Source organism: Annulohypoxylon maeteangense (assembly GCF_022496945.1).
Source record: "Annulohypoxylon maeteangense strain CBS 123835 unplaced genomic scaffold GGS22scaffold_35, whole genome shotgun sequence".
Classification (NCBI taxonomy): domain Eukaryota; kingdom Fungi; phylum Ascomycota; class Sordariomycetes; order Xylariales; family Hypoxylaceae; genus Annulohypoxylon; species Annulohypoxylon maeteangense.
In genome coordinates, this window is record NW_025953282.1 from 41,985 (window position 1) to 54,220 (window position 12,236).

A 12,236-nucleotide genomic window follows, 5' to 3' on the forward strand; every position below is an offset into this window, starting at 1 on the left:
CCAGGCAACCAATTCGTCAGCGGGCATTGCCGTAGCATGGGTCTAGTCCTAACTTTGAGTCGCCCATCACATTCGTCAAGTCCAGCCGATTCCCGAGGTTTACCATGGATAGAGTAAAGTGCTGTGCGGAAAGTATCTCGTTAGAGGTGATTTAAAAGATAGGTGTATGGTTATCGTGTTGGATCGGGATGCTTACGGTCTGTCGTAACCGGGGCATATCTCGCTTTGATTGCGGGGAAAGGGGAAGCGAGATATCCTCTTGCTAGAGATGGCCACACCATGATTCCTCCAAAAAGTCCTACGACCTAAGTTAACATCTCTTTAGATGGAGCTTGGGGGGATAGAGAGAACTAATCTTAATGCTTAATGCCCCGCCCCTTCCGAAGTGATTTATACCCATTAACTAATATTCTGTCGGTGTCAAGGGATCACCTTCTTAATAGAATAGATTATAGTACAATATCTACTAAGGATTGATAGAATAGCAGATCATACTATAGAATGTTCATTCGACACCGAGTCGATTCGAGTAGTTGAAACTGATACCGAAAACGCCACGCCGGCGTTCAGCCTCGAAACAGGAATACCACCCAAGGGTTGTCTCCGATTTATTACATCATAGCGTAATTGATGAAATTATTTATACGCGTGGTCAGTATGTATTTAATGTATCGGACGTCCTGTGGAAGCTCCAAGTTCTAAGGAATGTTGATATCATGATATCGGTCTACCTCTTTCATTCATGCTAGTGGATGGCGCGGCCGTATTGCTATCGAATCGACACGAACTTTGATCCTTTGAGCCGCAATGCCGACAGGCGGCACAGTGTAAGAACTTAGATAATATATATTATGGATATATGCCTATATCTTTTCATTCGGTGGAGATCGTCTTCTTGCATGTCGCTAGGTAGGTAGGTAATTGTCTTAAATGGCTGTGCTATTAGTCGACCGAGATTACCGTTGAGCGGATCCTCGGTCGTGCCCCTCCCCCCCAAAGAGAAAAAAAAGTTCTTGGTAACAAAAAGGATTTCGGTATCTTGCTTTAGCTCCTATCCACGATCTAAAGTTGCACCCGGTATTGTCATCCTTCTCTCGGCATCGGATACAACCCATATGGAAGGTGTGCGATCACACATGGTATCTTTGCGTATTTACGAACCCTGCTGGACTCTGGGTAGAGACCTCTGAAGACGCCTATGTAATATGACGTGAGATCCTTCGGTCAATCAAGCAAGATCCTATTCGGTCGTGAAAGTAACGGTCCGTCGCCAAACCCCTGGTCGTTGAATATCATAGCTTAGGTAGGTACTAGTAGATAAACATATTTCCTTATCCGAATAGAAAAAGGCATAAGTTACGTCTAGGTAATAGATGAACGTGATCAACGCAGGGGTTGTTTGCTTGAGATGATTTCCAAGGATGGAGATGCAAGGGGTCCTATGCACAACGATTAATTAAATGCAGCCGATTCAGCCCTAAACCCATTCGGAAGCATTGACGCGGAACATGGGGTTAAACCATTCTATTCCTGATTTAGAGGATCGGTGAGCTGTCACATCTGTCAAGTTGCTTCCGTCGGGGCTGTCTCCCTGTTTGCGTATTTAGGGGCATCATGGGGTGCCTTAAGGCGTACAGAATGACAAATTGGCTAATTCGTCTTAATAAATTTACGGACCGATCAAGAATGGCGAGAAATCCTGCGTACGACGGACCACGGTATCCGGGGGAGATCTTTTGTTTCCAAGATTGAGCGTCGTATAGGTAGGTAGGTAGATGTAATTATCTGCCTAGAGTAAGCAAGTTCCTTACATTACATTGTAGCCCTGGAGCATAGCGAGTGTCCCTGAGTTCCCCGGAGATTAATAGTTCGCATAAGGATCCATATTGAAAAAAAGAACGGCCTCGCATTTCGCCGGTTAATCTAAGTGACGTCAACAACGCCGACGTCGACTAGCAACGCAACGTCTTTCGCATGAATGGATTTGTTTCGGTGTTGGTGTAAAAGTGGCTGAGCCTCACCCTGAAAACCAACATTGGCTGTTATTTTTCCGCGAACTAATGATCGCGCCGCGACACTAAGAACTCCCTCGGTGTAGCCGAAGCCACTCCACGAAGTAAGCGAGGGATTTTAAGAAGGACAGGAAAAATTTCCTCCAGAGGGTCCGACAGCGCGCCGTGAAAAAAAGTGGTGATAAAAATAGACAGAAAAAAAAAGAAAGAGGGAAAGTGACTTTTCTAAACATTAAAAACTTTTGCAAGCTGACGATTCTTGATATGCCAGGAAGTAAAAAAATATATAGGTACATAAACGTAAGAGAAAGGAACAAAGAAATGGTCGTAATAGGCGTGAGCAAAATAGTACCGTCCTCTCCAATCCAAGTTACCACTGTCGCGAAACAGGTATATCCTTTTTCCAATTATGACCGCCCAATGTAGAAAAGATCCCAGAATGATATATCGAACCCCCCCTAGAGACATGCTGAAATCTTGCCTAGAGAAGTTGCCAAGATAGACTGACCCATATTCATCGGAGCTCCTCCGGTTCCTCCGGGATAGCTACTTGCGCCGCGGTCTTCTGGAATATTTCGAAGCCTATACCGCTTCTCCCTTTCGGAATCTCGAAGCTGACCCAGTGTTTCGAGCGGAAAAAAAAACACAGTTCTGATTAGGTAGGTAGTTATCGACGATGTTCAGGGGGGACGTTATCGCCGTAAAAGCCTCCTTGGCTACCAGATGCTAGGCAGGCTAAGCAGACGCCGCCGCCGTAGACACGGGTATGCCGCTTCCAACCAGCACCTGAATCGTCCATCACCGAGATGATCTCGCCCTTTACGTCGATCTCCCTATGGTTAGAATCGAGTGACTCGTGCGGCGCAAGAGGCAAGATCGGACTTGACGACGGGAACGAACTTGGTGGAAAGGATGCTTCACCATGTTCGGAATCTGAATGAGCGGAGCCCAAAGGCAATACCTTCGTATAAGATCTTCTTCTTGGGATGGAAGGCGAGTCCTGGTCATGCGGCAACGCAGTAGACATCGATCCTGGCGAAGGCGAGAGTGTGTAGTCCGGATTCGGCTGGTGAAAGAAGCTCGTGTCCAGATCACCCATGCTCGACGCTGCAACGCTTAACCGGCGATCCTGAAAAGTATAAACTCCTGTCGAAAGAACAGGTGGTGTTAGTGGCAGTGGAGGTGGTGGGCCAGATTTGAGAGTCAGTGGCATGCCTGCGTCTAAGCTCATGGAGGCTGTCCGCTCTTCCTCAGGGGTCTCTCCCTTAGCTCTCTCCTTAGATCCATCCCGTTCACGTTTGTCTTCCCCGTCATGTAAATTTTCGGCCGCCCTCAACTGAGAGATTCCCGATGGCTGGTTAACTGACATGATATCGTTGTAAAAGGCGTTTCCACGTGACTTCTCTGAGATCCAAAGAGGCTTGAGGGTAGTCGGACCAGCATCTGGCTTACCAGTGTAGGTCGGGAGGGAAGTCTTATATCTTCTCTTGTGTATGCGTAGTGCTACACCGAGGAAGATGAGTGCCAGGAATGTAAGCGCGACTCCAGATAAGAGCCGCAGCTGGGTTCCCGGCATTGCATATAAGGTAGTGTTACCATGGGTATCCTGCAGAGGGAGATTGACAGCGGGCATGGTTGCTGATTAGGGAAACTAAATAACAAGGTGTGCTTTCTGTGCCGTCTGGGGTCGGGCCTTCACCGATGTATCTTGTATATTAGTAAATGGAAGCTCGGGGGTGGGCCGGTCTGTCGATCGGGACGACCTTTAGGACTCAGCAAGGATTCCCGCTTTACTCAGCGGGATTGGCCACAGTATCGGGACACCATGAAATATGCACAAACGCGGGTATAGAGTGGCCCGGCTCGCAAGCCAGGGAGAGAGGAGAAGGAGTGTATGTGTATGTGTATGTGTATGTTTAGGCGAGTGAAGGATATGACCTGATAGGTGAAGGATAGGTAAGCCGCGGTTAGCTCGTTGGTAAACAGGCTCAACAAACAAGGCTCCGCAGGCCGGCTTCCACGTTGGGGTCCCAAGAGGACTCGTGTCTACGTATAGCAGAGGAGACGAGGCCGGGTTTAATGGTTGATCTCAAGCTTGCACCACGAGAGAACTAAGCTTGCGACGACTGCTGAGCGGATAATCCAGTCGACGGGGACATATATAGTAGATGTACCGTAAAGTCGATGAAGGGTTTGAAGAGATTGGAGGAGCGGAAGGGGAGGAAAGATTTATACGGGGACGACTTGGACTTAGAGCTAGTACGACTACGTAGAATCAGGGTCCCATCACCAAGACTGAACATGGACATCAACAAGGAATATGGACTATCTATGGAGAAAAGTACACTCGTGAAAACAAGCAGCCCTAGCGTCCGGGGAGGGTGTGAGTGTAAGTGGAGAGTGAATGTGAGAGAGAGTAGCTACTTTCCTATTAAAGACCCCGCTATCCTTCGCCAGTCAGCCTCAATCGAAGAGACATACCTACCTAGTAGCTGCTTAGCGGCTTGCCTCTTCGGGGCCGCGTGCGAAGAATTAGAGACAACGGGCAAACACGCTCTTAATGCATATCATTCACGTAAGGTGCGGGCCGAGTCAAGACAGGGTATCCATCAGCTTGCTTGGCTTGGCTGTATAAACCAGAGGGGGGGGGAGGGGGGAAGGGGGGACCTAAGACGATATAGATCGGGTAGGAAGAGGAGAATTAGGAGAGAGAGAAGAATGTGAGCTGGCGGGTTAGTAATGAGTGAAGGAAGGTTATTAGGACCTAACGCCTTTCCTGCTGTCATGCTGCACGATAACAAAGCGATTCATCGTGCATACATACGAAACTGGGGCAAAACGACCAGGCCTTGAACGCACGGTCGACGTAATTGCCAGCGGCACGAAATTACGCCGTAAGCTTAGCCGCTGAGTCGGGATATGGCCGGGCAGTTCGGTCGACAAGGTAGCACGAGACTAGTGCAACCTGGGATGATGTGGAAAAGGACGAGGCGGGATTCAAGAAAATCAGCATGAGGTATGTACGTACAGTAGATAAAATCTACATAGTAACAAATTGAAAGAGGAATCCCTGTTGGTCTTCACCAAGCCTAATGGGACTCAGGAGTCTTTCGGACTTTTGTGTGTGTCTGTGGAGTGTTGTGGAGCTGTTGTGACTTTGAGTAGTTCAAGGTAGACTTTTGCATGTCGTAAAGGAGGAGCCTCTCCCGGTGCGCGCTATTAGGAGGCGTCGGGACTGGGACTGGGAGTCTGGGACTGGAGCTGGGACTTCGAGTAATCCATAGGTAGTGTACCTAGATATCAGCTCGAACGCCCCCGGAACCAGCCATCGTTACACGGTAGGTACCTACACAGGTGCAGCTGTAACTCATAACGCAGCCATAGAATAGTTTTCCCGTGACGATTGTGTTGTGACGCTCGGGCTTAAGAAAGCAAAGCGTCAGCGTCCGCGGGCGCAAGTCTTGACTGTTTTACCATGGATGTCAGGGAGTGCTGGTCCGTGTGACGAACTAGATAATAAATGGAACATCTAGGTAGTTGGGTATACGGAGCTGAAGCTGGATCCAATGAAAAGCGTAGGAAATATGAATTTCAGGGTCTATGCCCTAAGTATGCACGGCATGTGAGCATGTTGCCTGCCTAGGTGTATACTAGTCTCTATTCCCGCCTGCGATCTTTACATACCTAGTAACAAACACGCGCCTACTAAGTCCTGGCGACGTACAACACCAGGTACTCTGCACCAGTAGGCACCTAGGTAGGTATGCTTATGGATAGCTGACATGTGCAACGTATTACATACGCTAAAGGCACGGTATGATCGCCATCGAGAAGGCGAGCTGGCGGGATGTATGTAGGCAGGTAGGTATGTAAATCGCCTTATATGCGATCTAAGGATACGGCGTTAGACAACGCGACCAATCCTTTGAAACGTCAAGGAGGACTCGTCTAGATTATTGTTGTACTAGTAGACGGTTAGCATACCCGGAAACAAAAGTAAGCTCGTTGACGAGACCCAATGGGTCTGCAGGCATTTTGATGCGCCGTTAAGCTACCAAGGATTTATCTACCAGGCGACCCCTGGAACAGGTTAGCCTCGTTTTCACTGGCACTACCTAATACTTATCTGGCGAACGGGGTTCAGCTGAGGTGAGCCCTACGCCGCCCTAACAACCTTGTCGAAGGTCGATCCTTGGCGCACCGAGAGACCGGGGATAGGAGGAGCGAGGTTGGCAAGTTGGTACCGAAAAGAGGAGCATGTCTTAATAAGAAACCGGATAAGGATGGGCAAGAAGTCGATCGTCTTGCGAAACATCCGAATCGTATCTCCTTTATTAGTCCATCTAGTAATGATGAAGCGAAACACGGCTACCTTCTTCCTCCACTTACACCAGACTTATAGTACGCAAGGGGTCGCGACATCCTTCATGTTTTTTGCAAGTGAATGAGTGCTGACGCTAAGGGTATTTGCGAAATGACCAGTAGGAAGGAAGAAGAGGAGGAGTAAAAAAAAAAAAAAAAAAAAAAAAAAAAGCCAGGGGTAAACCTGCCTAGGATACATCGTCTTGTCTCCCCTCTTTACTACCTAGGTTTACTTTTCCACACCCTGCTACCTAGGTAGTGCCCAGGTAATACATAGGTAGGTAGGTATTGTTAGTAGGTATGTTAGTAGGTACCTAATCAGCATGAGATGTCGATATCCCAAAGTCGGTAACTACTAGGTAGTCGTTGCTCCCTAGCGAATAATAAGCGACATGTGATCATGTAATGTACGTAAGTGTAATTCCGCCAAGAAAATGCCCTTTTGATGATGAGCCTGTCATATTCGTGACATCGATAATGATAGTATCGCGGCTGCTTTCATCCGAGGTCTCCCTTCTGCTCCACATACGTATACCCTATTATCTAGGTCTATGTTTATGATGGTAGGTCGCTATTATGTATGTGCGTTACGGACCGTTCGTGCGGTACACATGCGTTTGAGGATGGTTGATTCGTCAATGCGGCGGAGTGGCACAGTCCAGTGGATAAACAAACAAGCAGACAAGGTAGGCGGCATATGTATGGACTGGAGAAGAGAAGTGCCGCTGGCGTCGACGATGGATCTTGGTTACATCCGTAGGTGGCTGACGATATGGTGAACATGAATCTTGAATGCTGCTGCATACGAGTTACGGAGCATGAAAAGAGAAGAGACCCATATGCTAGGGCGGCCAGTGATATTTTGAGATTTGGGGGCGAAATCGATAGTGCGATTAGCAAATAACTAGCCACTCACGAGCCTCATAGGTTGATAAGGTAGGTAGGTCTGCAGGGACCCCGTGTTGCTGTGTCGCTGTTTATGGGTTGTAGCGGGAACAAGAAAAGTTCATAGGGTCATGTTCAGCTGAAATAACACCCCGGCTAGGCATCCTTATTCGTCAATCTACTACCTACCTAGTACCTTCACCTTCTTTTTATCTTGTGCCGAGATGCTTCAACTCCCGGCTAATACAACCCTACAACTTTAATCATCCGCCCATCTATGCTATATCTTGTCTTCCCGTCAATGATCACGGCTAACATTTCTATATTCGCTTAGCTTATGTACGTTTATTTTTTTTTCTCGCTTCTCCTTTCTTTTATGCTTATGATGAATGGGTCAACATAATAGGTTGAGGCTATTTACACTATTAGAATGAGGCAAAATCACTCCGTCACCATTTACGGTCTAGACGTCTTCGAGTCCCTCATTCGTCTCTACCCACCGGCGCCATGTTTGACGATAGTACATCACTAGGTAATTACGACACTGTCCGACACATCGATTAGTAGTCGTGAATGGTCAGCCTTGCCACCAACTTCATCGATTTAGCAAGGCTCGCTAATAGGATCCTTGTTCTTTCGTATCCAGACTTCCTGTTTGGCTGCAGTGGAGGCGCAAGTAGCAGGTTTTCTGTCTTGATGATCATGTTCATTTTTTTTCTCACCTGAAGTCTGTCTACAACCTAGTATCTACACCGCCTCTCTACTACGCAATCCGGACCCCGTGTGAATGTGGAATCCGTCTACTTACCAATTACTAGGTACCTATTTTTCCTCTGATGGTAGCAAAATTACAATTTACTACGTCGTAAGGAGACGCGCAATCTTAAACGATGAGCATAACCCTAGTGTGTGGATTTCTTGGCTGGAGGCTCTTAGGAGTGAATGGAAATGTCACGGGTTGATGGAAGTAAAAAAATAAATAAAAAAAAACACTGCCTACTGCCTACTACCCATACTGCGCTTGGCCGCCACGTTGCAATACATCGTATCTTCGGGGGTTTTGGCTTAATCTCTGACCGCTATATTACAATAGCAAAAGAAAAATCAAAGCCCGAGTTCCTGATTTCAATACCTACCTACCTACCTACCTACCTAGTACCTATCTTCAACTCCGTCAAGTCGACCCGAGTTATCAGGAGGCGTGTTTGCGTCGTCATCAGATTCACGCTACGTTTACTAACACACATATCTCATACTACCTGGTACCTACCTCTTATTCACCTCGGTTTAAAGAACAAAAATTTTCACCTGATTAGGACATAGGTATAATTACCTACCAGGTATATCACTTACTGATACTACTCTATCTTACTATGCCGATTTTACCATCATCAGAAACTCTCCGTCCCCCGTCCCGGTAGGCATGTTTGTAGTTAAACAGGTAGGTAAGGGGTTATCGGAGAAGGTAGTTCGCGGCAAATGAGATGCGAGTCGGCGCTTAACTTCTCTTTTTGGATCGCCTCGACTGTCGCATCGGCGGCTGAAGGACCCAATTGTCATCACGAACGCCCGCTTATTCAGTACGACGACTAGGTAGTAGGTATACATCGAGTTTCTTTAAGAGTGCTCCACTACAAGACCCCGGTCGCCAATGGTAATCTATTGACATGATCTTGCGTGTTGCTGCAATGTCTCTCAGCCCTACGAGATTTAGGCTCGGAGATCCTGTAGCGATCCACCACACTGCATTTCCCGATCCCTACGGATAATTGGATATCGAGCCACTTAGATTCCGATTAGTCACATTGTGACCTGTACCCCTTGTCCATGGGTCATCATTTCGAAGCTTGGGTTACACCCCGAATCCGAACTCGCGTCGTCGTATCGTAACCGACTCACGATCACCAACATAGCCCGTACCCCTCTACCCAATCTCGACCACAAAACGCGACTCGACCTACGCAAACCTCTAAACAGCCGCATGTAAATTGCCACGACAAAAACAATGGCCTACATAATGTCCTCGCCCATCTGTCGGAGATCCTAGCAGCTTGTTCCATGTTCAGCCTGAATGCCAAATGCTGAATGTCAAAAAACACGTGATTGCTTGGAAACCTGCGCCCTGTACTTACGCCTTCGCTGACGCTATACTTCGAGATCTTGGGACTTTTGGCTCTCCGCTTTCCACATGGCAGATGCAATGCGGGACCTAAGCCATACGATCCGAAGAGAGGCCTCCTTGTCAACCCGGTCTACCCGGGTCGGGCGACTCCTTCTACCTGGCCCGTCTCACTGGTTCATTTACGGTTGGGTCGTAAACATACCTAACCAACAGACTATCTAGGTAGCCGTCCATTCGGTTATTAAGTACATCATGTTTTTGTTGACGCTTCAATGTCTTTTTTTATTTCATGAAAATAGAAAACAGAGACGCCATCGGCTCGTTCACTTCTCAAAACGTCGGAGCCTCATGGCCGCAGTATATCGTCCCATGCCACCTCAGTCTCGTCAGCTTATCAACTCGGCGACGACGCGGGTTTAAGCAATTACATATTAACTATAAGTAACATTAAGTCTTCTGCACCTATCTACGTGGCGTCGGTGATTAGTCGACTAACCTATAGCTTACCTAGGTAGTATCTGAGTTCGATCTCGGTGCCGTACCGGTTGAGCCCGTATCCCGTAGCTCGATATTATAGTCCACTCCTGCTCACACTCTAACATGCTGACCGACTCTTATATTCCCAGGCTTATTCACGTTACAAATACCGCATAAATTGAGGGTTGCTTGTGTCATCCCTTAGGTATGTTGCCCGCGGACGTGAAGCTCATACTCTGTCATGCTGTCACTTGAGATAGAAGCCTGAATAGGATTGTTCCCATCTGAGTCATGCTCCTATGATACCATCTAATAAATCACCCCTACCACCAAGCATGGAGCAGGGTCCCGATCGGAAAAGCATTCAAACGCCGGCCTTCCTAAATACGCTGTGGCATTCTTTTTTTTTTTATTTTTTTTTTTTTTTACCGCTTTAGGGTACCTATGTTAACTCGTAGGGATAGGATTCCGAGCTTCCTGACCCCTGTCTAGGACAGGACATCGATCGAAAACTAACGTTAGCTGAATCAGCACTTAGGACCACCATATACCCCATATAGCTCTAGGAATCGAAGAATGCCCACTTACTCAATCGTAGAGTGGCTGACAAATCCGAAAGGAAGAGGTGTCGTTTGCGTTTTTGTTAAATTACGCGCAGGTTCCACAATAGTAACAATTTGCGAGGCGGTCGTCTATCATACCTTTGGGTTCGGCTATCGACCTTCTTTACCTACCTAGGTACCTTAGATGGGTAGGTAGATATTGAAACGCCGGTCTAAGGTAGACTTGGTAGGATAGTGGTATCTTTTGTCTTCCTCATTTTTGAATAGCGTCCTCGAATCCAAATGCTCGTAAAAGGACGTCTTATGTCAATCCCCTTGCCAGCTTGGGGGCTAGATGGAGCAGGTCGGTTGCGACACAATGCCTAAAGAAATCAACAAGTTGTAGGTATATACTAGGTAGATAGGTATCTACCTACCTATTGGGTACCAGACATAAACTGCACAAATCAAACTTATTTTCTGGCTACCTATAACTTAGGTAGGTACCTACCTAGGTAGTTAGCTATTTTATGATCCGAGGTTACCTACCTATCGACGGTGATTTGGGGATTGAGTTACCCACACCCACACCCACACGATCCCAACCCAACGTCTCGAGTATCAACCTCCCACCCAGAACGGCCTTTGACTCCAAATACCGTCTGACGCAGTTGCGCCTTTTGAACATTTCGAGCTTATCCTTTACGAGCCAGACGCATCTCATACCCGCAATACCACCCGCCCATGGTTGACCACATCATATATGTGTGCTGACGGTGTATAGGTATACATCTACGAATCGAGGACAGGCAATATACCTACTAGCATAAGTGGCGTCTCCATAATACACGCCATTAGAGAATGGAGTTAACATAGAAGACTAGGACTAGGCAGATATCGGAAGCCAGAAAGTACCAGACTTAGAGTCTTCCCGTGGTGCTAGTCCTATCATATCATGCCGATTTCCCAGTCTGACCTGCCGCAAGGGTGGAGATACTGACTTTCCTCCAGATGTATGCCTCATCTACTCACTGCTGGCTATACCGCGTTACCACATGTCACCGTAACAAGGGGTTTATATGTTGGTACTAGAAGATGAAGAGCATAGCTGTTGGTTTCTCTGTGTTACCAACTGACCAATCAATATCATGGTCGTGAAATACGGGTTGACAAGGACACCAAAACAATGGATTCTTTTCTGCCTACTTACCTACCTACTTAGTAGGTAGGCAGGAGGTAGAGAGGCATTTGGTCCTTCGTAATTTTAACCTCGACTAAGCTGATACCCGTGCTTTTACTATGCCGACTTCGTTCAAATTAGAAGTCAAGTAAATGCATCTACCTAGGTAGGTACCCTGTTTAGGTAGGTATATTCAGGGGTTTTGATCAGAGTAATAGAAGTGTCTGTATAAGAATAGGTTTTCTTCCCTAGACAGCCTTCATAGATTTCCTTTATAAGACAGCCCTCGCGTGAAACGTGTCTATTATACCTCGTATTTACCTACAGGTACCTATCCGGTAGGTACCTATAACTTATACCATCTGAGTATCATGAACATGAGATACCTATATTTTATTTTATTAGATTTTATAGCGCACAGTCATAAACTACTACCGTAAGGACACTAAATATGTTGGGATAATCGAAGTTGAGTCAACTCCGGATTTCTAAGAGGTTAGCTCCGTCTGGTCGCTAGTTGCACGAGAACTTCTGGATGCATACCGGTATCTATCTCCAAGCTGACGAGCAAACTTCGAGTTTTGTCTGATCAATTCACGTAAGATATGTTCCTCGTTTAGGAGCTGTAATGCGAAACTAGCATTTCAGAATCCCCC

The 12,236-nt window shown here is 46.9% G+C and overlaps 1 protein-coding gene across 1 annotated transcript; it reads right to left on the bottom strand.

The window, feature by feature from the left end:
* Positions 1 to 2,579: 2,579 nt before the first annotated feature.
* On the bottom strand, positions 2,580 to 3,884 carry GGS22DRAFT_102250 (uncharacterized protein). The gene has a single exon (XM_047957713.1). The coding sequence runs from the start codon at positions 3,643 to 3,645 to the stop codon at positions 2,680 to 2,682; it is 966 nt and encodes a 321-aa protein (XP_047813765.1). The 5' UTR covers positions 3,646 to 3,884; the 3' UTR covers positions 2,580 to 2,679.
* Positions 3,885 to 12,236: the final 8,352 nt, after the last annotated feature.

Coding starts and splice junctions, on each gene's coding strand:
- GGS22DRAFT_102250 (XM_047957713.1), bottom strand. CDS start 3,645: ATGCCCGCTGTCAATCTCCCTCTGCAGGATACCCATGGTAACACTACC.